The sequence below is a fragment of the Ursus arctos genome, unplaced genomic scaffold, assembly GCF_023065955.2.
Source record: "Ursus arctos isolate Adak ecotype North America unplaced genomic scaffold, UrsArc2.0 scaffold_27, whole genome shotgun sequence".
In the NCBI taxonomy this organism is placed as follows: Eukaryota; Metazoa; Chordata; class Mammalia; order Carnivora; family Ursidae; genus Ursus; species Ursus arctos.
The window spans coordinates 1166882-1192673 of NW_026622952.1; the positions used below are offsets into that span (position 1 = coordinate 1166882).

The 25792-nt window shown below is 47.8% G+C and overlaps 1 protein-coding gene across 6 annotated transcripts in view; it reads right to left on the reverse strand.

The window, feature by feature from the left end:
- Positions 1 to 3890: 3890 nt before the first annotated feature.
- Positions 3891 to 25792, reverse strand: part of CSGALNACT1 (chondroitin sulfate N-acetylgalactosaminyltransferase 1) — a 326878-nt gene continuing 304976 nt past the window's right edge. For all 6 annotated transcript variants that reach the window (XM_026485711.4, XM_057303517.1, XM_026485714.4 and 3 more), the window contains 4 exons: positions 17440 to 17618; positions 16449 to 16543; positions 8046 to 8127; positions 3891 to 5790 (listed from right to left, as the gene is read on the reverse strand). In XM_026485711.4, the coding sequence (XP_026341496.1) occupies positions 5501 to 5790; positions 8046 to 8127; positions 16449 to 16543; positions 17440 to 17618 (646 nt within the window). In that variant the 3' untranslated portion in view covers positions 3891 to 5500. The remainder of the gene's footprint in view (positions 5791 to 8045; positions 8128 to 16448; positions 16544 to 17439; positions 17619 to 25792) is intronic.

The window sequence follows — 25792 nt, forward strand, 5'->3', positions numbered from 1 at the left end:
CCTCCCTGAGACTGGATGGGTGACAGGCAGAGACAGCCTAGAGGCAGTGGCTGCTTCTCTCCCCAGGCTGTGACCTGTGCCCTCCTCTCAAAGAGCGGTCCTGCAGAAGAAGCAGCTTTGAATTCAAATATAAAGCTAATCAGAATATGGGTCACACAAAGCGGCCAGTGATTTGATGGGTGTTGGGAGTAAAACACACCCACTCTTTAAGGGACCGCCCAAGGGCATTCTCTCTGATCAGCAAGTGTCAGAAACAATGTCAAATCTTTTTCAAAAGGTGAGTATTCCCACCTGCTCCCCCTTCCCATTCAGCGCAGCCTTTAAGTCCAAGGCCTTGGGCATACAGGGGGCATACAGAGCGCTGGAGGGCTGTTTCCCAGGCTTCAGAGCCTCAGCCCTCAGGGAAACACAGAGCAGCTGGAGGAGGGCAGCTCTGTGCATTCCGTGTTCCTGGATCACTGTGTTGTTCTCATTCACCGTCAGGGGATTCTCGGGTGGGCTGAAGAACAGAGCAACGGTGGGAAACTGAGGCACAGGAGAACAGACTCCGAACTTGCCAGAGGCCAGAGCCCCCTTCCCTACCCCCGCCCCCTGACCTTCAAGCCTTCTGGAGCTGGCAGTAGGATGGGGTGATAATGGGTGAGCCTGAAGCCAGCCACTTTCTGTCCCGGGCCTCTGAGTGAGCTCCTCACAGTTTCTGCACCTGGAAAAGGGTATCTGCTCTAGCAGGGTGGCGTTCTATACAGAAGGTGCCTGGCTCTGCACCTACCTCAGAAATCTCTAATGCTCCTCAGCTGCCTGGGCGGTCATCGACACCAAATTACTGAGCGTGGAATTTAAGGAAGAAATTATCCATTCTTTTTACATTCCTAGTTACCCTTCTTCAGGTAGACAACTCGTTTTCAGAATGACAGAAATGAAGGACAGCCATGCCCATGTGATGGGTTCATGATCTCTAATGTGCAAGCCATATTGGCCCAAGAGGTGCTGGGTGTGCTGGGAAACATCACAGACAGCTGTGAATGCGGACCTGGTGTTGAATAGTAACAGCTGGGTGTGAATACCTACTGCAAGCTCCTGATGTTGCGGGGAAACAACTAAATTAAATGTCCTTATGACCTGCAGCCCATGACAAACAGGGCAGGTGGAGTATAACATTCCTCCAGGAAACTCCCAGCTGTCTTAACGTGAATGGCTTGCTAGAGGGACGGACAACCTTAGCTTGACAACAGCAAGTCCTTTGGTATCCTGTGAGCCTTCTTTTTTTTTAAATTTTATTTGATTTAAATTCAATTAGCCAACATACAGTACGTCATTGGGTTTTATTGGAATTTCTCTAATCTTTACTTTCCCCAACCCCAAAGTATATAATCATTTGCCCCTCACAATCCCGGGGCAGCAGCTCTTTCTGCCCATGGGTCCTGTTCCCGTGCTTTAATAAAACCGCCTTTTTTGCACCAAAGATGGCTTGGCTGTAGGCTCCAGACCTCACCAACAGTCCAAAACTCCATCCCTAGGACATGGTAGACGCGATTGCATTCATCGCCCTGAATGAGGAAATGGGGATACAGAGATGCCGAGTGCCTGGCTTAAGATCACATAGGTTGCCAGTGAAAGAGCTAGAATTTGAGCCCAGGCACTCAGGCTGGGGAAGCCTTGCTATGAACTACCCTACCACACTGACCACTGGTAAGATTAGAGACGATTAGATGACATTAGAAGATTTAGCCTGCAGCAAAATGTATTAGGATTAGGTTCTGGGAAGCCATTTTCTTACTTTTCAGAATTGTGTACGATGCCTACTTGAGTCAGACAAAATCTTCAAAGTAGGGCTGTGTGGAGTTCTGTTTACCTGTTGCAAATTCCTAGGCCCCATTCTCTCATGATTGTTGTGTGGAGAGAAGCCAGTTGGCCACACTGAGGACTACAAAAGAGGTGCTATAAAGTAGATGAAAGGGAGAACAGGTGTGTCACTTGGAGGCACTGGTGCGCTGGTCCATAGTTAACAACCAGCTGGCATGGGGCATGGGGGAGGGGAGGGGAGGGGAGGGGGACTCCTGGTAGGTAGCCTCAGCCAATTGCCCATTTCCATGGTCCCATCTTGGTCGACTTCAAGCTACTATCCTGCCATTACCGAGTGAGGGGGGGGGGGGAAGAAGAGCAAAAGAGCAGCTCTCCCAGGCTGCGTCAGCTCCCCACAGCTCAGAGAAGACCCAGGTCTGTATCAGAGACCACAGCTCCAGGGAGATGGCTGGGCTCCGTACTAGGTGACTTCTATACTGTAAGAACAGAGGGGGGATGCAGAGAGTGGGAAGGGACCTCAGACAAGCCCAAGACTCAGTGCTTCCTTGGCAGTATCCTTCCTTTAGAAGACATCGTGTGACTGGGTCCTTCAAGCCAGAGTTCATTGCTGCTTTCCTTTGCTGTCTGAGGTTAAATTCCAAGCCCCTCATTTTAATGTTTCAGTGGGGTCTGCACCAACCCTTCTTCTGTATATACGGTAGGACAGGTCCTGCTACGGACTGAATGTGCCCCCACAAAATTCAGATGTGGAAGCCCTCATGTGATGGTATTTGGAAGTGAGGCCTTTGGGAGGTAATTAGGTCATAAGGTGGGAGCCTCCATGATGGGATTAGTGTCCTTTTGAGACAGGAAGAGAGCTAGCCCTCTGGTCTCAGCCCTGTGAGGACACGGTGAGATGGGTCCTCACCAGACACTGGATCCGCCCACACCTTGATCCTGGCATCCTCAGCCTCCCTGACCTGAACCATCCCCTTGCTGTTAAGCCACCTAGTCTAGAGATTTGGGGGCCAGCAGCCCAAATGAAGACAGATCCCCTCTTACATATGCTTGAAGAGTGCTCCTTCTTGATAAAACTGCTTTACCTAAGTTCTAAAAAGAGAGAAATAGTTTCATCTTACGCTGTTTCCTTTCCTCTTCCGCAACCCTCAGCAATTCTTTTTTTTTTTTTTTAAGATTTTATTTATTTATTTGACAGAGAGAGACAGCCAGCGAGAGAGGGAACACAAGCAGGGGGAGTCGGAGAGGGAGAGGAAGAAGCAGGCTTCCAGCGGAGGAGCCTGATGTGGGGCTCGATCCCAGAACACTGGGATCACGCCCTGAGCCAAAGGCAGACGCTTAACGACTGTGCCACCCAGGCGCCCCAACCCTCAGCAATTCTTAACCAACTGCTGAAACTCAAGTCTTCCTCACTGCCTCAGGCGTCTGGGATATGCTGCTGAAGGAAGCACGAAGGGCTGGTTAGAAACACAGAACGCAGCCAGCCGGAGCCTACGGTCTGCAGGATGCTTAGGGCTGCCTAACTCCACGGTCACAACACTCGCTCCCTGCCGCCAGTCTCCCTGGAAGTGCGTCCTCTGACCCAGGGGAAATACGGGCAGGAGGGTGTGGGTCAGTCCCATCAGAACCACTGGCAAGAGAGGCCAGACGTGCCCTGAATCTCTAGTATCAACCCTTGGGTATGAAAAGATGAAACCCAGTTAGAAAGGGACCTTAGAAATCATTTCTCAATTTCTTCTAACTAAATAGGACAAGTAAAATGTATTAGCAGCCAGGTTGCTCCTTGTGGTTCTCTCCTTCTAGACCAGTGGTCCTCAAGCAGGGGGGTGGTTTTGTGCCCTCCCTCCAGGGGACATTTGGCAATGACTGGAGACGTTTGGTTGTCCACCTGGGTGAGAGATACTCAGGGACCCAGTGGGTGAAGGCCAGAGGTGCTGCTAAATAGCCTAGCGCACAGGACAGCCCCTCCCCCCACACACAACAAAGAACGGTCTAGCCCAAAATTTCTGTAGCAGGAACCCTGCTCTCTGCACATAAAGCAAAGTTTTCCCTAAACTAAAGACATGGCATTCTTGCTCCAAGAAGAAATCATATCCACAAATCACATTTTATTAGCTGTCCAATGCCACCTTTCCATTCATGTCCTGTGTTTTAATTAAATTTTATGAACTACTAGTACAAATCAATACAATGCTTTTTTTTTTTTTACACACCAACAGCTCGAATGTTCTTGAAGCCTTTAAACAATGAGTTGACTGGGCACACAGAAGGCAAGGACTCACAGATAATTAGCTCATGCATCTGGTGCTGGCTAATAAATAATTTTCACACGAATGTAGAAACTGCTCAATGTTAATTGTATTTTTTTTACATAGTTGGAAACTGTAATAAAATGCAATTTTCAGAAGCATCTTGGCGACTAAGTAGAACTGTTTCATTTAAAAAATAGTTAAGTTACTTTCCCCTAGACTGGGGTGGGGGGACGTGTAGCAAAATCTTCCATCCCACTTGACCCTGGCAGATGGAGTGATCTTTCACAAGATACGTTTTCTGCGTTTCTTTTCATAAAAGCCAGCAGCCAGGAAGAGCACCCTGCTTTGAAAAAAGATAGTTTGGTTCACACAGTATACTTTGGTTTATTTAAACAGGTAAGAAAGTGGTCCCCGGTTCTCCTGAGGAGAAAATGTTTTCTCTGACTTTTGAATAAATCAAGATATTACCAGTCTGAATGAGTTTCCTTTTCTGTTAAGGTAAAAAGTGCATCTTTCTTTCCCTCCAGTGTTCAGTTGCTCCTCGTGGGAAATACTCTTCGGATAAAGTCTGATATATCAGTAGCCCCACACCATGACTTCCAGGTGACCAAAGGTCTGACATTCAGTGTCTGACGGGATCAGCAATTGGCATGTCCTTGGATATGGGGCTCAATCTGAACTAAAAGTTCTCATAATACATCTACAAGTATTTTCTTAAAAGATATAAAAATGTATGCTAACTTGTGCTCTCTTAGTAAGGCTTGCAAATTGGTAATTAAATAAGCAGAATATAACTCATAAGCAAAAAAAGTGCATTTTTAAATAAAATTAAGAAGTGGGGATGGTTAAAACTATAATAAAAAAGATGAGCAGATTATTTTTGGTTAATCTTAGATGGAAATGACACAACAGTTTCTTTTTTTTCTTTTTGAGTCCATTTGGTTTTGCTTAATATACTCACAAGAATCGCCATGAGTGTGTCTCGGACTCTCACGAGCATTCCCGGGCACTAGCGCCCTCCCCACGTAATCATTCATATGGGGAGACATGTGCCTGCCTCTCACTCCAAAGAACTTTTTTATAAAACTGATCTTCATTTGTGACTATTTCAGTGAGCACAAAAGCTCTCACTTTGCTGTAAACACAATCAAAACGTCCACGCCATTGGGCTTATAACCTCACAATGAGTCTGCCTTTGTCAGACGCTGCGCGGGATGCATTCGGGCTAATTTTGCAGGCAAAGTGGGGGGTTTTAATTCCTGTTGCATCCAGCCAAATAGGCAGAGAGAAATCAGAGGCTCTCTCCCCTTCTCTCTTTTACTAATCAGTCAAATTCTTTTTTTTTTTCTTTTGCCCTTTAGGGAAATCTTTTCCTTGTCACCGTCACGTGTTCAGTAATCACAAAAGGGAAAAAACTAAAACGGCTCGCCAGATCTATCCCTGGGAGTTCATGTTTTTTTGCTGCTCGTCTTCTGTTTCTGTTTGCGAAGGTGAGCCTCTATCTCGTGCCTGAAGACCAGCATCCCCAGCTGCCCGTGGGAAGCCTCGTTCATGGCCTTGGACTGCATGCACATCTTGTACTGCTCGGGGGCCAGCTCGTCCACGCAGTGCTTCTCGTGCCAGAGGTGGAAGAGCCCCCGCACAGGTGTCCGCACCACGATGAGGTTGCTGTGCAGATACTTGCGATAGAGGTGCACGTCCTCTCCGCCCCAGCCTTTGATGTCCAAGTCAAAGCCACCTGTCGGGACAGAACACACCGCTGAACCAAGCCACGCGGCCCCCACCCGATCTAGATTTGCTTTCCCAGTCTGCACCAGCACAGCACTTTGCATGGAGAAAAGAAGCACTTAGGGGAGACGTTTCACTGCCCCTGCGAATGAGGAGAGTGTCCCTCCGGGAAAGAGGATTCAGACATCCTGAACGGAGGACTTCACGGCAGTGACAGCCAGCACCAGCCCCCGAGATCACAGGACTGCAAAGAGCGTTCGTTCCCAGCACCTGCCTGCTTTCAGGAGCTAGCAGCAATGCCAAGGAATGGCCTGAGACCCGCAAGGAAAACTGCAGCCGCCCGACTTTCCTACTGGAAACCTTTGGATGTAAACTCTTGTTTCTGTTTGAATGTGGCCTCCTGTCATTCAAACAGAGTGAAGCAGAGGCTTGCCGCCTGAGAGAGTAACAGGCTCTCAGCATGAAAAAAATTACATCCCACAAAACAGTCTGCCTTTCATGGACTGAAATGGTCCCGAAAGCTGTGTGTCCACCCCAGGCTGGTGACTTGAGTCATGTTTAAGAGACTGGCCTCGCCGTGCTGAGGTTCTGCTCAGAAAATCTGGCTTCACTTCACAGTGGACTCCTTCAGAGTGAGTAATGGTCCCCTGAAGGCTCACCTTTGTAAACTGAGATGCCCACGTTTTTTCTTAACCTAAAGCCCACCATGAGCCAAACAGAAGCAGAGAAGACTTGCCCCTTTTTGTCATGTTCCTTTCTCACCTAGGAGATTGATTTAACTCCTACGAGAGACAGTGATGTCGTCCTCAACACCTGTCATCAAAGCCACCGTGTAGCCCGCAAGCTGCGCTGCTCTGAGCAAGGCCGTCCCTGAGCCCAGAAGGGCAGCTCATGCATGGGGAAAACTGCAGCCTGCCCATGGCTGGGCTCAGGATGCAAGTGATCTGTGGGACCTGCCCCCCAAGTTGGGCAGGTGTATGATATTGAGTCAGGGGTCTGGAATCTGAGTCTTGTTTCAGCCACTTCACCTCTCTTGAGTTGTTGTTTCTTTATCCCGAAATGAACTAGATGTCCTAACCAAATGAGAGTCCTGTAAGGGGCGGTGTTTGCTTAGCTGTAACTGATTTGTTATCATTGCTATTGTTATAAATTATTAAGTAGAAAGTGCAAAAGATGCCTACAAATAAATACAAGATAGCAAAGAATGAGCGGTTCTGAGGTCACATCACTGGCTCACGGAGGAAGGGCACCCTCGCCAGCCTACCATTCCCACATGTTTCAACTGCAGCCATGCCCCATCTTTAGGAAAATCCAATTTATTATAAATTCAAATTTGATAAACATACACCACAAAATAATCTTTTCTCATACATAGAGCAAGGAAACACAGAGTTTCCTGAAATGGAAACCTGCTTTAGAGAGAAAGATGGGGGCAGGGAGACGGAAGTCTCCGTGCTCTGTGAGGGCAGCGCTGCCCTGACCCAAAGCCAGGGTCCACTCTGAGCCCGAGCCCACGATCAGTTTTTGGCTCGTTCATCCCTGCCCTGGTCATGTATGATCCATAATTCTGTTCTGTTTTGAGGCCCATCAGCAGGTGCCACTGTGGGAAGTGGGGTGGTATTTCCAAGGGGGACAGGAAATGCCCTGTTCTCATCCCGCATCCCTCACTCGCTGTGCGGTCCCTTTGCCCTTTGGTCTCTTCAGCTGCAACCTGTGGACCTTTCCTCTCGGTGCTCTGAGAACCCGTGTGTGTGTGTGTTGACTACACACTCCGTCAGAGCTTGAAGTAGTAAGTGGAATTTTCAAAGGTTCTGCAGAGAGAAATTTGAATCTTTTCCGGTATGTGATTTTCCCAAATTCCCCATGTTGTCCTTCTTTTTCTTCAGTGGCTCCCGCTACTGTGGAGGCCCAGAATGTTCTGCATGAGGGGGACCAGAGCCAGAGCTAGGTTGGAAGGGGGCACCGGCAGGGTGGGGGAGGACTTGCTTCACAGCTGCCTTCCTGCCCCTGCCTTGCCCTCAGATTGTGTGCCGCACTGGGGTGACCGAGAGGGTCTGCTGGAGATCAGAGGGGCTCGTGCGTCCACACTCCCAAGCCTCGGCCCGGTCCAGCCTCCGAGTCCATGACAAGAGGATCGGCCTATTCTTAGGAAACGGCACCACCTTTGCCACGCGACTCCGGGAACCTGCCCCGCTCCCTCCTGGGCCGCTGACGGCCTCTGGGTGGCAGCAGAGGCGCGGACTTGCCGCCAGCCGGGCGACTCACCTATGTTGATGAAGTCTGACCGGTACTGACAGGTCATCCCAAATCCAAAGTCTCTCCAGAATCCAGTCTCCTTCTTTATGACCTGCAGGAAGAGCACTGTCATTTGAGAGGCGAGGACAGAGTGGGGAAAGTAGAGAGTGTTCACACACTTGGTAAGCGCTGTTAAATAGGGCGCCCACCCCACCACCGACACAGAGCCGTCCGCACAACCCGTGTGGGAAACGCAGCTGGATCTGAGTCCTTTCAGACGGTTAGGAATACACTGGACTCACCAGTTCCAGAATGGGCCTTGTGATTTTTGGCACCTCTGTTTGGAATGTTTCTAGGGTGTAGGCATGAAAACACACACACACACACACACACACACACACACACACACACGAACCAGGAGAGCAAGTTTTTGAGCAGCGCCATGGAAAAGCCACCTACGTGTCTGGCCCGACACCAGTGCCAGAGAGAATTGGAGGCCTTGGCCCTTCACACAGGGCCGGGCAGGGAGCCAGCAAAGGGCTCAGGAAGTGAGAACAGGGAGAGAACAAGTCAGAATTCAGCTGCTCCGGCACAGGGCGCACACAGGACTCCCTCGGGGGCACAAAGAAAACCCGAGAAGGCCGTGTGCTCCTTGGGCTCTGCTAACTCTCACTTGCCGAGGTAAAGGGCACCGAGAGTCCAGGTTCTGAAGAAACACTGTCCATTCATCTTTAAGCTATTTTAAAACCAGACTGCTCCCAAAAGCATCTGCAGTGCTGCCGAGCTGCGGGGCTGCCGAGAGGCCATCCAAGCAGCGACCGCCTTCAAACAGCGAGACCTGGTCCTGCTCAGTCTCTTGCTCTGCAAGGAAATTTCCACGTATTTGCCAAAGCAGCAAGACTTTTAAAGACGTTTGTTTAATTTTTGGGCTGAGGTAATTCTGGGGCTTGTTTTGAGACCTTAATAGTTCGATTTCATTCTTGAGGTTAATATAGGTGCTTAGTGGAGAAAGTCCCCTCCCGGGGAAGGGAAAGGGAGGCCGAAGCAGGTCCCCATCCCCTGGGATTTCTGCCTCTTCTGCCTGCAAGGCCTGGCTCCCTTCGCGGCCCATCAGAGACAGTGTGTAGCAGGGGAGGGGCACCAGCGTCTCCTCCCAACTTGACCACTGGCTGGCTTTGCGGCCTCAGGCAAGTCCCTCACTTCTTTTAGCCTCTATTTTCTTTCTTATAAATGAGGAGGTCGAGGCACACCTGGATGGCTCAGCCGGTTAAGCATCTGACCCCTGATTTCAGCTCAGGTCATGATCTCAGGGTCCTGGGATGGGAACCTCACATCAGGCTCCCTGCTCAGAAGGGAGTTGGTTCTTCCTCTCCCCCTGCCCCTCCCCCTGCTTGTGCTTGCTCTCCCTCTCTTTCTCTCTCAAATAAGTAAGTAAAATCTTTTAAAAAGAAACAAATAAAATAAGTGAGGAGGTTGAGCTAAATCTCCACAAAGGTCTCTTCCAGCTCTACTATCCAAACATCTATCCTCACTGCTCTTCCGCCTTCCCCAAGTTTCAAGTTATCTCCACCACAGCCTCAATTATATTCCATATATGGCTCATGGAAGGACTGTGAACTTATAAATTCTTTTGCTCTGTAATCCCTGAAACCATCTCATCTTCACTACAACCTCCGCGTAGACGTTGCCTGCACCGAGTGAACACGCCCGCGTCAGGGCTGCTGACGGAAAATAAGGACCGAGAGAGGTTTGGTCGGTTTGCGTTGTCCCAGCAGATGTGCTCCAATTCTTCTTCGAACAAAGGCCTGTTATATGGTATCTCCCAAGTGACAGGCAATTTCATTAGTATCAACTGGTAAGATTTTGCAGGAAAGGAAAGTTTGGGAAAATCTCCACGGAGTCATTTTTTAAAACACAGTTTCTGTTTCATAGCAGGTACACGGTTTCTGTCGCAGCTAATGGCTTAATACGCTTTCTGCTGGCCAGGACGCAAACAGACAAGTCCTCTAAGCTTCTGGATAAGAATGGAGTCACAGAGAGGTGCCAGGAACCAAACTTCTGGCATTTGGCTGAAGTCTATACGGAATCTAAACAAGAACGCTCCAAACAGGAAGAACAATGGGCCAGGGCTTGGGAAGAAACACAAGAGGGCTTCCAGGAGGTGGCCGCCCACACCTGGGCTGTGGACGCAGTGCCCGGCAAGGCTGAGCAAGGTAAAGAGTGACCCTCACCTGGGGACAGCAGGACAGACACAAACTGATTTATGAGCTGGGGAACGCACTCTATAAACACTTATCAATGTCAGCTTTAAAGTTGGCAAGCCAGGAAAAGCCACTATCTAAAGTGCTCCTTGAGACTGAGCCCTCGGTGGAAACGGGTTTGATCACATCTGTGGCCTAGAACGTCAGGCCGAGAGGGAGTTCACTTCTGACAGGCCCTACCACCCACAGCTATGCCGAGTCACTGGCATCATACCCTCGACCAGCAGCCTCTCTGAGAATGAGCGCTCTCAAGCGTGCATCATATCACAGCACGTTCCAATTTAAAACCCTGCAGGGGCTTTAACTGCGTTCTCACTAATGCCACTGGAATAAAACCCAGAGAAAACCGCTAGCCTGTGAAGGTCCTATGTGACCCAACCCCTGCCTGCCTCGTCCATCTCATCCCCTCATACAGAATCGCCTTCCATTCTGTCCCTTGGACACACCAGGCTCCCAGGTCTCTAAGGCCGGACACTTACAGACCCCTGACCTGGGTCACCTTTTCCCTGCTCACCGCTGGGCTCTGCTCCAATGTCACTTGCCTAGAGCAGTCATCCTGACCCTCCCAGCCAGTGTCAGCACACACCCCCACCCCCGTCACCACCATGTCACTCTCCAACCTGTCAGCTGGTTTATTTTCTCTGTAACACTTAACGGCTCTCTGAAAATACCCTGCTGATGCATTTGTTCCTCTCTTTTCTGTCTTCACCTACCACCAGGGCCTTGGGCTCATTCACAGCCCCCAGATTACTGTGCAGTACACAGCAGATGCTCAATAAATGCTTCTCCAATGAGAAAACGAGGAGCACTCCTAGGGCAGAGAGGGCTCCATGCCAGTGGAAATAGACATGGTTCAAGCAGGGAATTCTTGAGTGGGTCAGCAAAGGCCTAGGAATTCCAGTGGGAAAACTCAGAATTGTATGGCTTCGGACAAACAGACAAATATGTTTTCACCTTCCTGGGCTCTAAGCAGAGGGCTCTCCTGCTTACAGCCTCCGCCCCAGGCCCGAGAAGCTCCACTGCTCTCTTCAAGCTTTGAAAAGATATACACCAATGATGTTTACTACAACAGAGGAGGAAGAAACCCTCAAATAAAGATCCTATGTTGAAAGAAAAACACCTTCTGTCCCAAATTTCAAGTGCTATCCTCACTTTAAAAAATGTCTCTCAAGGGCTGGCCTCCTCTCAACTCTCTGCAGCCCCCTTCTCTCCCCACCTTAGATCTCCGCAGAGCACTGCAGGGCATGAACACGGCACAAAGGACAGTTGTCAAGCCCGCTCTCCCACAGGAAGTTTCCAGACCCACAGCTCTGTGGGTGATTCACATGACGGGGGTGATTGTTTTCTACTGCGACCAGGGCACAAAGCCCAAATCAGCGTCTCTCCCCAGAGATGTGGGAAGGCGGCGCCCTGCAGCTGCGCGGGGAGCTGGAGGCAGTCAGCGCCTGTGGGTTTAATGGCGCTGACTTGGACAACTGCCCGCGAAGCAATCTGGGCCCTGAAATAAAATAAATAACAAATACTCAGGCAGAGTATTTCCTCTACATCAAAGACAGCCTCCCAAGCTCCGAGGTTGCGTTTGTCCAGGCTCACATTCACGGGTAACGCCAGGGGCACACCCCCCGCCCCCAACCCCGGGCAGCCCACAGGCCGCACGCTCACAGGGCATCCTGCCTGCTTTAATGCTCTTGACATTCTTAGGAATTCCTGAACCAGGGCCCTGCACTTTCACTGTGTCCTGGGCCACACCAACTCTGCAGCCAGTCCTGCCCGTGAGCAGCAGACACCCTGAGCTTCAGGGGCTTTGGCGGCTGGGTTGGGGTGCCCCCTGCCCCTGCCCTGTACATTCCTTATTATCCGGGCCCGGAGGGAGGCTGCATGGGGTATGCACGTGCCTTATAGTGTGCAGGTAGAATGACTTGCCCAGGCTAACTCAGCCAGTTGGGGCTGAGCCCAGACCAACACCAGGATTGCTGGGACAATTTCCATTTCTTGAGCAATACATTATTCCAGAGGCACAGCTTTTGCAGAATTGTTCTAAGAATGGACTCGGAGGTCACGTCCTCCAAGATCTGTATTAACCCATGTTTCCCCACAAGTCCTCTTTTACTGGTGTCTGCTTAAAAAGAATAAAGTGTCTTCTGAAGCGTATCACGCTGGACAAGGAATCATCCAGGTTCCCTAGTCTAGGAATGTACACCTAAAGCTACACTCTATGCCCTTCTGGAAGCACTCTGAGGCCAAAGAACCCGGCCCTGCCACTCAGCATCCTCAGCCCCGTCCCCATCACACAGGGCAGGCCTTGAGTTCCCGACCCTCCCACTCGGCAATCCGAGCAAGTGACTTGTGCCTCTGAGCTTCAGGGTTTCGTCTGTGAAACAAGCAAGATCATGCCGCTTCACCCTACTGGCTATTCCACGAAGTACTGGGGGCACCGTGCTGGCCTCCGAGAGGCGGCAGTGCATCTGTTAATGCTACTCTTGGTACTCAGCGAGTGCCTATTTCCCGAACATATCGAAGCAAACTAAAAGGATGGACTGTGCCCCGTCAGCAAGCTTCAGACATTTAAACCGAAATGCAGATTAGTGGCAAAATACTTCTTGGAAGAGGGGAGACAGGCAGGGTGTAGAATCAGAGAAGGTGAGGATGGGAGTCAGTATACCACTTACACCCTGGACAGAGTAGCACAGAGTCACTGGACTTAATTGATGGGGGGGGGGATTGCAGAGCGGACTGAGCTGTCAGGCACCGAGGGCATCTCCTGGTGAGGAGAGGGCCCCGAGGGGGAAGCCAGCACACGGAGACTCGGGGTGGGTATGATCGCCTGGTGGAGCTGCCAGCTGGGGCGTCTATGGAGGGGGACCATGCGCCAGGTGCTGGGGTTTGCAGCCATTTCCTCGGTCATCAGTTTCAAAGTCAGCGTGGGGAGCAGTTAATCCCAACAAGGCATCAAGACTGGCAGTGCTGTGCGGGAGCCGGTCCCACCCAGCTCACCAGGGCTGTGTAAGCCTCTGCCTGCTCAGCAGTCAGTGACGTCACGGGGGGCCTCCACCAAGCCGCGGTGGGAGTACTGACGGCGTGGAAAATGGCCAACACGATGAATCAGGGCTTCTTCTCCCCCTCCTTTCAGACAGTGGATTGTTACACATTTACCAGCACACCACTGGCTTCGGGCCGGAAAAGATGATTTAAAATGGGATTAATCTGTGTTTTGGAAATGTATCTCTGGCAGAGGGTGAAGGAAAGACCGGATGATAGGGGAGGGAAAGGGTCTACAGACGGAGGAGGCGGGAGGCTCCGGCAGTGGCCCCAGCGTGAACAAGGCTTGAACCGGAAAAGTGGAATGTCTACAGTTAATAATTATTTAAATCGGAGTCATTCCTTTCTCTCTGAGCTGTTTCTCCACTAAAGCATCAGCAAGTTTTATCTCAGGCTTAGAAATCAAGAAATTAATTGTTAGCATAAAACTCCATGGTTTCACATACTTCTTATTATTAATGGTCTGCACTCAAAAGTAAAGTAGTCTGAATACACACACACACACACACACACACACACACACACACACAAACACCATGAATGTGGCTTCTGGCTTTAGTCTGAAGGCAAAGTGTTACCCAACAGCAGTGACCGGCATGGGGACTGACGAGGTCACGTTCTTGGGGCTGCTCCCACAGCTGTCCTGTGTTTGCGTCCGTTTGCTTTTTGTCACGGCTGCATTTGGGGTCTGTGTTCTCCCCCACCTTGAGGCTGTTGTATTCCAGGGGTGGCTCTCAAGACTACCTACAGATCTCAGATCTCTCCCGACTGAGCCAAAATGAACCCTTGCTAGGAAGTCTCTCCTAACCTAACCATCCCTAACCATCTCTTTTTATTTTATACCTTCTCAGCACCTACACATTCTGTCTCCATTAAGTTAATTTTTGTAGCTTGATGTTCTCCTTTGGAATTTTTGTCAGATCATTTCCTTTATATTTCAGCCCTCATCTAGAGCCTAAGCCAATCTGCTTCCACTGCACAAGGGTAAGGAAAACTGCTTTGGGCCTGAGTTCTGCTACTGGCTGGTTGTGTGAATCTCGGTCAAGTCTACAAAAACAAGACAGTAAAGTGACCTCCCCAGTCACTTCCGAGCATACGAAACCGTTTCAGTTTGTCTGACTTCTCCAGGATGTCCAGGCTAGTTCTCTGCAGGCAGCAAGAGCTCCAGAAATGGCTCATTCAAAAACAAACATAATCAACACTTTCCTTCCGTGGATGGAGAAGCCCCTGTGTCTCAGAGACAACTGCTGTGTTTCTCTGGACCGAATCATCAGTGAACACCGAACCTTAACGCAGCCGATCTGCTCTACGAAAGCTCTAAGGTGCCCTGGGAAGTAAATGTCCCCAGTTGCAGGATAATTCTGAGGCTCTAGTTACGGACACAGCGATCTGAGTTCTGCTTCTGCCCGACCATTAATTCTCGGGATGTGAGAAACTGGCTTAACCGTATCACAGCTCTAGCTTCCCTTCACACCTGCTTCTCTGCAGGAACGGTAATAAAGGGATAAGACTTAAAGTGTGAAATGAAAAGAATTCCTTGCATGCAAATAAGAGCTTTATGAGTTTGAAGTTGAAACATTAATCACATTTGATGTCAAATGTAAAGAAGTACTTTACTTAAAACCAAAAGAATTTATATTCTGATTGGTTGAAAGAAAATAAACCCTGTATCCCATTTCCCCTCAAGCCCTATTGGAAGCTTAGAACTCACGGAAAGGAAAGAAGAAGGTTTGTGTCTCAACAGAAGCGATATCAGATAAAAGCTGATTCTTGGGGAATGACAAACTCCTACTGTTGACATATACAGCACACATACACATACGGTTACACAAACAGATAGTGTATCTGTGATACCGGAATTTCACTGGGGGAAGAAAGAACTCTATTATTACCACACCAGGCAGCATGGGCCCAAAGCGAAACCAGGCTGGGATGGGTGAGGTGCGAACGTCATCCAGCCTCAGGGAACCCAAGCTGAGACCTTCTGGAAAAGATCACTGTATCAGCTGCCAGAGGTTTACTGAAGGATGGGGCTAGAGAGAACAGGTTTTGCTACTTCTGGAAGCTTAAAGACAGAATCAGTCCTCCAAAAGAATGTCAAAGAACACATGTTTTCAGTGGAAATCAATTTACTCTCCCATTGCAAAGAAGCATGAGAGACTTGGTTCCTTCCCATCTTCACATTCACACGGCAGATTTCCGTTCTCCACCGTTAGATGTACTTACTGGGAAGAGGCACGGCTTTGCCTCAAGAGGAGACAGAGACACTCAAGGTGCTGAAGAACAGACAGCCCAAGGTCTGCTGTCTCCAGGTAGCCTGAGCTGGAATGCAGCTTAGACACACCCAGCTGATCTCCCTGCAGGAAGAGGTCACAGTCCCAAGCTGGGGTTGACAACAATGGGGAATTTCATCTCAGAAGAGTATGCCTACGTGTGTCACAGCGACCCTCTCCTGGCTTTACGTCACCCTCCTGTTGCCCAAGCTGTTCTCTGTTAAATGGGCTCACTGCCACGGCCGCCGCCACCGCCACCTCCAAGCCCACTCAGCGTACAGAGATCCTTGGTGGCTGTGTGGTCTCACTCTCCATGACCTGTGCAGCCAGGATGGTAGCAGAGCCCCTCCAGCGTTCCTTCAAGGGACAGCTTGCTGGTGCCCATGCCTCAGAGGGACTGGGCTTTGTGGGGACGGCAGCGTGATGGGACAGGCACTGGATCTGCTCCTTGTTCTGCCACTGACTCCTTCACCATGTGACCTGGGGCGAACCACCCCTTTCTGGCTTCTGTCTGCCATCTCTCACCTTTCTTATCTGGGAGTGCTTGTGATAACAGAGCGAAAATGTGCTGCATCCATAAGGCAATATTCCTAGTTTCCAAAAACCATCTAAGAAAACTATGAAGGTGTGAAATTACCTTTCTGTAAGGTACTGTTCCTATTTATTTTCCACTTTTAAATATTGCAAGCACTTCTAATGAACAAGATGCAGGGAGCAAAGGCCAGAACATCTGCCAAACTTAAAAATTACTATGGGAATCAATCCACAGATTTCCACTCACCTTTACTCATGGTCAGGTGCCCCTGGTAATGAAAGACATGAAACAGCCTCACAGAGACACCTGCGGGGTAATTACTCACCAGCTGCTGTTCTAAGGGAGGCACTGCGTCGTGATGGCCGTATATTATGCCAGGATTGTACTGACTGAAAAGGACCGGATAAAATACCTTCTTCCCTGCAAACCAGAAAACAAACATTCACTTAAAGCAACAGACAAAACTATTAGGCTGGTTCACTTATAGTCACGGAAATATCCCAAGTGTTTGCATCCACTTTTTCTTTTCTTATCACTCAACCCTAAAACAGATCTTGGAAGTTCTGCACACCTAGACCAGATAGACAGACTCTAATACCTCTGACCTCCTAGCACAGACATGGTGCTCAAAATACTGACCGTCAGTGGCTCTGGCACTGAGTGTCCCCCAACAGGGGTAGGGTGAGAGACAGTTCTGGTGCCCCTCCCCCCGCAGACATTAACCCTTTAACTGCTGGCTTGTGGGGAGTCCGAAGGTGGCCAGAGGGGCCAGGGTGACTTCAGGCAGCAGGAGTAGATCCAGGGACCCCAGGGTACTTGCTCTTGACTGGCTTACACGGAAGAGCTTCAATTTTAACAGTAGTTATCAGCTGGATATCAGCCTTAGTTCGAGTCAAACTCTATGAAAATCGTTTTCCTGTTGTGGGTTCTTTCTGCTCTGAGCCCTTTCTCCCTCAGTACACGCCCGCAGCCACTCCTTTCCCTTTACTTTCAGACAGCTTCCCAGCCCCTGTCCTCCCACCACACTTTCTCCCGTGGATGTTCACTAGGGCCGGCCTCCCAGCTGCAAATGGAAAAGGGGTTAGAGACTCAAGCTTAGGACAAAGAATCCCACAATTACGTGGCTGACAGGCCCACACTGACATCAAAGGAGAAATCAAACCAGAGAATTTTCCTTTTCTTTGTCACTGGGGTAAAATCGGGCCAGTGCAGAAGCAGGACATCAGAGGGAACTGTGAAGGAGTGAGTGTGAGTGTGACCGAGCTTAACACCTCCATGGGGGAGAGAAAGCAAGAGCCGACTCCAGAGACCCTGACCTGGCTGTGTATTCAGCCTGCACGTATTGAGGAATTCGGAGGTGAAGTAGATGTCGACGTCACAGAAAAAGAGAAGGACGTTGCTTCCTTTCCAGAAGCGGGCTCCAACATCAAGTCCCTTTCCCCGAGAAAACTCTCCGTTCAGCGGGATGAAGGTAAAGTTCCTGAAGTTGGCAGCTCTAAAAGGGAAGACCAGATACAGTCACTCATGAGCTCATGTGCCCAGGCGGAGAAAATCCCCTGGAAAACACAGGACCAGGGCCCATCCACATCGTGCCACGTAGCTTTTGTAACCATGAGGGCACTGAGACTACCAGGGAGGTATAGAATGACCCAGACTCACTGGCAGCTCGCTGAGATGAAAGGTACCAGGAACACTCAGTGAAGTTTTAACACCAACTTATTTCTTCTTTCTCTAGCAATTTCCCCATAGTGAAAACTTTACTGTTACAGCTAATGGATATTCTCTAATGGATAGAGAAACTTGAACCCGTGGAGACTAGGTGAACAGAACCCAGGACAACCTCCACGCCTCCCGAGCCACCTGAATGAAACCACTGGGCCAAAGAAATAAAATCACACTAGAATGGCCCCACCTAGTGTCTTGTCATCTGTATGTGACTCAAGACCAGGCATGACGGTCTTGATGTATGTCTATCCCCAGATTTAAACCTGGACTCCTTCCCCACCTTCAGATAAAGCAAGAGAGCACAGCAGGAAAAGTGACGGACTTGGATTCAGGTCACTAAGGCTGTCCCAGGCCTGACTCTCCTACAGATTAACTCTGTGATCTAGGTCAGCCCATTAATACCCTGGAAGCTCAGCGGCCTCACCTGCAAAATGGGAATAATAACACCTTAACTACCTCCCCACAGAGTTATTAGTTAGATCAACCCTGCCAAGAGCATAAAGCAGTACGTAAGCACCAGCTCTCGCCGTCCTCAGCCCGGGCAAGGATCCCCAGGCCTGTGGTGGTAAAGCCAAGCAAGACATTTCTTCATTGGGCTCTCCTTTCCCAGGGACTGCAGAAACTTCTGAAATGGGGCTTGTTGTCTTGAGCAGAAGTTACAGGAATTCACGTTGTACCTACAGGTATAGGGATTGTCTTCGGCCAGACAGAACTAGAGAAGGACTCTGAGTCCTAGTCCAGCTCCTAACCCTGCCTGTGCAGCAGGGGGCCTGGCCTTTGGCAAATCCCCCTTTACCCGCTCATGCCACCCATAATGGTTCCTCTGCTCCCACAGCCTCGGTTCTCCCCTCCACCTACTCCCCATTCCTGCCTCTCTAATCTTGATGTATTCAAAACAAGTATAAAAACCCATTTCCATTTCAAAGTTTGTATTCCAAGCAACTCTCTTGGGTGAAGGTCAACACGAGAACAGAGTCAGAAACTTTTCAAATGCGAAGTTGTGCTTATACTCGGTCATTTAATGAGTGGAGAGGAACTAGTCCCGCTCCCCCTTCCTTGACCTAACAGCTTCTTTCAAATCTGGGACTGAGCTGGGTTTTTTATCCTGGGAATCTGTGGGCCCAATCTTGTCTGAGTCCAGTGCCAGATTTAGATCACGGCAGGAGGCCTGGTGACTGGAAGAGCACTGGTGTCTGAGTCAGCAAACCTGGATCCAGGGCCTAGAGCCACCCCCACCCCCACTAGGTGCTCGACAGCTGTCTGAAGAAACGTGTCACTAGACGAACAGCTCTAATCCCAGCTCTGCCTCTCACCTATTTGGGGAAAGTCATTTCACTTCTCTTGTCTCAGGTTCCTCACTGCAAATCTGCTGGAGGCCGAAGAGCCCTTTCCACTCTCAAATTCTGTTTTTCTGGGATTCTGCATTCAGTTCAGCCCAGTTCTGCACGTGGGGGGGATTCTCCTCCTTTTGCCTTCTCCAGGGAGGTGGTCCCAGGTGGTATTTTCTGTGAATAGCACTGAAGTCATGCTCCAGAGCCTCCTCAGTGCTTGGCCTGGCCCTGGTGAGGATGGGGCCACCTCCCTGTTGCAAAGGTGCACATGCAAGTGGGGAGCGGCCCCTGCAGTCGTGTTCACATCTCCTGGAGGCTTCCACAGTCCCTCCCCTGCAAGTCAGGCTCACCCCATTTCTCCCTGCCCTGTTTGGGCAGTTTTCAGGCAAGTGTCACCCTTGTGAGGCACCTGGATTTCCCCTCTTCATCTAAGGTCTCACAGGACTTAGCCACATCCTGGGGCTCATCTTTTCCTAACAGCCAGTAGTGGGTCTCTTTCCTGATTTGTCTCAAGGCTCATACTCTTGGGGCCCTCCCAGAATGCAGGGGTATCTGCTAGCTAACTGGCAGAGCAGGAAGGCCTTCCTTCTTCAGGCTGTATCCGACCCATAATTCAGGTACCTCCTCCAAGAGGTTTTCCAGGCTCTATCATTAGACAGTTGAAATATAAAAAACGCTTTCTATTTGAACAACAGCAAGCAACTTTCACCAAGGGAAGAGGAATGCAGTTCCTGAATATGCTGTGTTAAAGGAACTGCCCAGTTTTCCTCCTGGAACAGCCTACGGTCCTTTGTGTATATATATCAAATTTTTACAAAAGTTAAGTCATATTGAATACTTAAGAACACGAGGCAGCCCTAGAAACTGAGGTAACAGCATTAAAGATATGACAAGACTGTAGGTGACTGACCGTTTCATGAATGGTAGAGAGACAGCTGAGTACTACAAATTTAGAGGGGAGACTGGTAATCTGATATGTAAGTTATTCTAGTTCCCCAAATGCTGGCTGGAGTTGCTCTGCTGCAGGGGAGCGCAGGGGGAGGAAGGAAAAGGGGGGGCTGGGCTTGTCTCTCACTCAGAGCCACCAGGAAAAGGAGTGAGGAGAACACTGTGCCTAGTGTTTGAGATGACCTCAATTTGGAAGAACTTTTAAAAAAGTCTTAAAACATCCACTTCTAGGCTTCACTGTGTTGCCTCTAGAGAACGCGAGTTCAGGAAAATGGATGCGGTGGGACCCTCCCTATGGCCCTATTGTAAAAGACAATGTGCTTCCTTCCTCTTCAGTCAAGCTCTCTACAAGGATGAGACGGTCACGCTCTATCCGTGGTGCTACCCAGTCTGAATGTGCACCTCCAGCCCCTCCCTGGGCGCCCACAGGCCGTGCAGAAAGCTGCGGCGGTGGCACTCAGCTCTGTCCATGCACTGTCTGCACAGCAGCCCCACTGCCCACGGGGGCCCACGCTCACGTGGCACCAGTGGCCTCCGCTTCCCCACCCCCTCGCCCCCTCGAAGAACCCTGCCCCAGCCAGCTCATCCACCACGACCAACGCTGGCCAGCAGGAGACCAGCGCTGTTACTGCTGGCCCCCCAGCATACATGGGTGATGGCTCTGTGCTGAAGGCCTGAGTCAGGGAGCTGGATGTGAGTGTACACAGAGGCAGGGTGGGGACGGAGTCATGGCTGGCCTGGGAGACACCATCAGCCGGTCATGGTGTTGGAGAAGGCCCAGGGCTAACTTTGTCATCCATGTGTGGCTCCCAGGGTGGCTGCCGGGTCATTGTGCTCAGCGGTGAGTCTGTCTGCAGATAGATGCTAGTACTGTCCTCCCTCCTGACCACTCAACCCAAGCACTTCTGATAACAGACCAGTATCTGGAGGAGCCCCGTGCTCTCCTCTCTGCTGTCAGGAAGGGCCTCGGATAATTAACAAGTATTTCCTACTGAGAAAGAAGCTGAGCTGGAAACACCAGAAAAAGACTTGGAACAATTTTACTTTCTCTCTCTTCCAGAACAGAGAGATGAATGCACTGTCAAACATCGGGGCCTGGCAGTAGACACCCTCCTCTCATTTTGAACTCATCAGCACCAGCTCTGGAGCACTGGGCACAACAGGATGAAGAGACTGGCTCCCATAAGATCGCCAGGAGCCTCCCTCAACATGTCCCAGAGCTTCACTCAGAAAGCCGCTTGCTCTTGGGCAGGGGGACTCACTCACTAGGCTGGAGCAGCCCTGCTCCACAGGGTACAAAACAGCAGAGGAAGAGGCAGTGAGGCCATGCAAAAGCAAGGACACATTTCAACGCAGAACCCTGATTTGCCCCAAGGGGGTCTAGCGGTGGGTTTGGGAATGTGCACAACACAGCCATGAGGTTGTGCGAGCTCAGACCACAGAGGTGCACAGGCAAGGACCCTGTTTTGTCCTCTGTCCATGACCCCCCACTGCACAGTGACCATCCAGAAGGTGCCTGAGGATGGTGTGCCATGGCTGGGGACTCCTGCCTCTGCACCAGAGTCCCTTCCTGCAATATTCTGTCTCTGGCCACTCCAGTGAAAACCGCACTCAGCCTTCACGGCCTGAATCAAGTGTCACCACGTCTTGTGCCTTGCTGCAAAATGAAGTGGCCTCGTGTTGGGCTCCCACGCACTTTGCCCAGCCCTCCCTCTGTCCTCCTGTGCCTTTGCCTGTACAGACACGTACTTGATGACCCAGCAGGCTGTAAATCCCAGGTGGGCTGGGATTGCCCCCCTTTTCTTTAATCTTCAGCTTATCTGGCACTATGCAGTGACACACACAGGGATACAGTGGATGATCAAAAAGCATCGGAGCAATCGAGGGGCAAATCCACAGGAAAGGCTGAGGTGTACATCAGACCTTCACTTTTGGGGGGCCCTGCCCGGGATTCTGCCTTCCTCCCTCAGGTGGGTACTGGGGAACCCCCTACACATCATCAGGAAGAGTCTCCGACCAACAGATTCCTAAGGACAGACACAAACCCACACTTTTAGAAAGATGACAAGTATGAAATAACAGAAAAAATGCAAGCTGAGAAAAAAGAGATACAATCTGGTTTGAAATATTCAATTTATCCATAGAAAGAAATGTAACATTTAGTGGCATGCCTAAAGTAATGGCCTGGTAAGGAAAATGGGCCCTTTTCATGGCGGAATGAGGGCACTACATTCCATACTATATAATTTCCTACTATGACTCCAGACTATGTAGTTCCAAAAGGACCCATGATTACTCACTATTCTTCTTTTTCTTTTCTTCTTGCATTGTGTTATTGACTGATGAAACTCTCAAGTTTTTCATTCAATTCCCCTCTTTTATATAATAAGGCTGGTGCACAGGGACTCCTCCAAGTTATATACAATTATTCTGCTAGAGGATATAATGACCTCAGAAAGCTACTGTTTCTACTGGAGATTTAATTTCTCTAATTGACTTGCATTTCCCAGAATTGCTGGATTGAAAATGATAAAAGATCTTGTTGTCTAATGTGATTTATTCTCATACAGACTTCTTTCCACAATTACAAGGAAATTCCCTTAATGTGGCACTTCCCACAATAACCCTTCATTTTAAAAAAATACTTTAAAAATTTACATAAAAACCCATATTATAAACAATGTATAATTTAAAATTTTAAATCTAACAGCTCTAAATATTGAAATTGCTTATGAGTTCTACTTACTGAAAACACTTAAATATGGTCAAGAATTTAAAATTAAAGAAAATATCAGGCAGCTTTTCACAGTAGGCACCTTAAACAATTTAGAATTTTCTAGATTCTGAGCTTACACAAGCCAGCTTATACAAGTCTGTTTCAGCAAGTTTCTTTTGAAATGATAAACAAAATGGACAAAACTTTAGCTAGATTACCAAAGACAGATTTAAGAGATATTACTCAAATTCATAAAATTATAAACGAAAGAGGGGACATTACAACTAATACGACAGAAATACAAAATCTCATGAGATTACTATGAACAATTATATGCCAACAAATTAGATAACTTAGAAGAAATGGATAAATTCCTAAAAACATACAGCTTACCAAGACTGAATCATAAAGTAATAGAAAATCTAAAGAGACCAATAATGAGCAAGGACATTGGATCCATAATCAAACATCTCCCACAAATAAAAGCTTCAGGACCAGGTAGATTCATGAGTGAATTCTACCAAACACCTAAAGATGAAATTAATACCAATCCCTCTCAAACTCTTCCAAACTATTGAAGAGGAAGGAATAGTTCTAAACTCATTTTACAAGGCCAGCATTACTCCAATACTGAAGCCAGATAAGGACACTACAAGAAAAGAAAATTACGGGCCAATCTCCCTGATGAACACAGGTGCAAACATCCTCAACAAAATATTGGCAAACCAAATTCAATACATTAAAAGGAGCGTATACCATGAGCAAGTGGGATTCATCCCTGGGATGCAAGGATGGTTCAACACCTGCAAATTAATAAACATGACATACCACATTAACAGAATGATGAAAATCATATGATCATTTCAAAAGATACAGAAAAAACATCTGACAAAATTTAATATCCTTTCATGATAAAAACCCTTAACAAATCGGTATAGAAGGAATGTACCTCAACATAATTAAGGCCATATATGACAAAATCAGAAAGAAAGAAGTGAAGTTATCTCTGTCTGTGAATGGCATGATCTTATATAAAACCTTAAAGACTTCACCAAAAATCTGTTAGAACTAATAAATGAATTCACTGAAGTTTCAGAGTACAAAATAACATATAAAATCAGTTGTGTTTCTATATACAATGAAAGAGAAATTAATAAAGTAATCTCATTTACAGTAGCATCAAAAACAACAAAATAAAAAGTAGTGAATTACTGACCCATGCTACAGTGTGGACGAACCTTGAAATCATCATTGTAAATTAAGAAGCCAGACACATAAGGTCATATATTATATGATTCCACTTACCTGAAATATCCAGAATAATGTAAATCCCCATTTCTTTCTAATGCTTTTTCTGTATGTATAGAGAAGGTCATGCAGTTTTGTGTATTACATTGATTGATTCTTGTATGTTGAGGCAACCCTACATTCCTAGGATAAGTTTCACGTAGTCATGGTGTAAAATTCTTTTTATATGTTGCTGGATACAGTTTGCTAGTATTTCATCAAGGATTTATGCATCTGTATGTATAAGGTATATTGGTCTGTAATTTTCTTTTCTTAGTCTTTACCTGGTTAAGGTATCAGGATAATACTGCCCTCATAGAATGAGTCGGGAAGTATTCTTTCCTCTTGTAAATTTTGAAAGTTTGTGAAATATTGGTATTAATTCATCTTTAATGACTGGTAAAAATCAGCAGTGAAGCCATTTGAGCCTGGCCTTTTCTTTAGGGGAAGTTTTCTGATTACTATTTCAATCCATTTACTTGTTATAGGTCTAGTGAGATTTTCTATTTCTTTTTGAAGAAATACTTAATTTCAACAGTGCACAAAATTTGGTCCTCCATTCTCTCTCCCCTCCTTTGTGCTGTTATCATATTAAAATGATGTCTTTATGCACTGTGTCTACCAATACAGATTTATGAAACTTGTTTTATGCAGTTATCTTTTCAAACAGATAAGAGAAAATGAGAGTTATAAACAAAAAAATACATTTATACTGTATTTTATATTTCCCTATAAATAGGGAAATGGTTACTTTTACTTCAACTGTTGGTTTCTTCAGAAGAATTTGAGTTTGTCTAGTGTCCTTTCATTTCAGTCTTAAGGACTTCTTTTCACATTTCTTGTGGGGTGGGCATGCTAGTGATGAAGTCTCTCAGTTCTTGTTTATCTGGGGAATGTCTTGATTTCCCCTTCATTCCTGATGGATGGTTTTGCTCAATATAGAATTCTTGGTTGAGCATTTTTCTTCCAGCACTTTGAATATGCTATCCCACTTTCTGGCCTCCATTGTTTCTGATGAGAAATCAGCTACTGATCTTATTAAGACTCCCTTGGACCCAGTGAGTGCTTTGCTCTTACCACTCACAAGATCTTTCTCTTTTTGTCTTTCAACTATTTGATTATCATAGGTTTACTGTGGATTTCTTTGAATTTTCCTATTTGGAGTTTGTTCAGCTTTTTAGACAGGTAGACTCAGGTTTTTCATCAAATTTGGGAAGTTTGGGGCCATTATTTCCTCAGTTATTTTTTTCTGCCCCTTTCTCTCCTCTCCTCTGGAAGTCCCGCTATGTCTACATTGACATGCTTGATGGTATCCTACAAGTCTTTGAGGTTTGTTCATTTTCTTCATTCTTCTTTATTTTTGTTTCTTAAACCTTATCACATCAATTGACCTACCTTAAAGTTCACAGATTGTTTCCTCTGCCTGTTCAAACCAGATGTTCACCACACCCTAGAGAATTTTCCATTTTAGTTACTGTACTTTTCAACCACAGAATTTCTATTTGGTTCTTTTCTATAACTTCTGTTTCTATTTGGTAAGACATGGTTCTATTTGGCAAGACTTTGTTCTCATACTTTTCATTAGTTCTTTAAACATGGCTTCTTTTAGTTCTTCAAACATATTCCATACAGTTGATTTAAAGTCTTTGTCTAGTAAGTCCA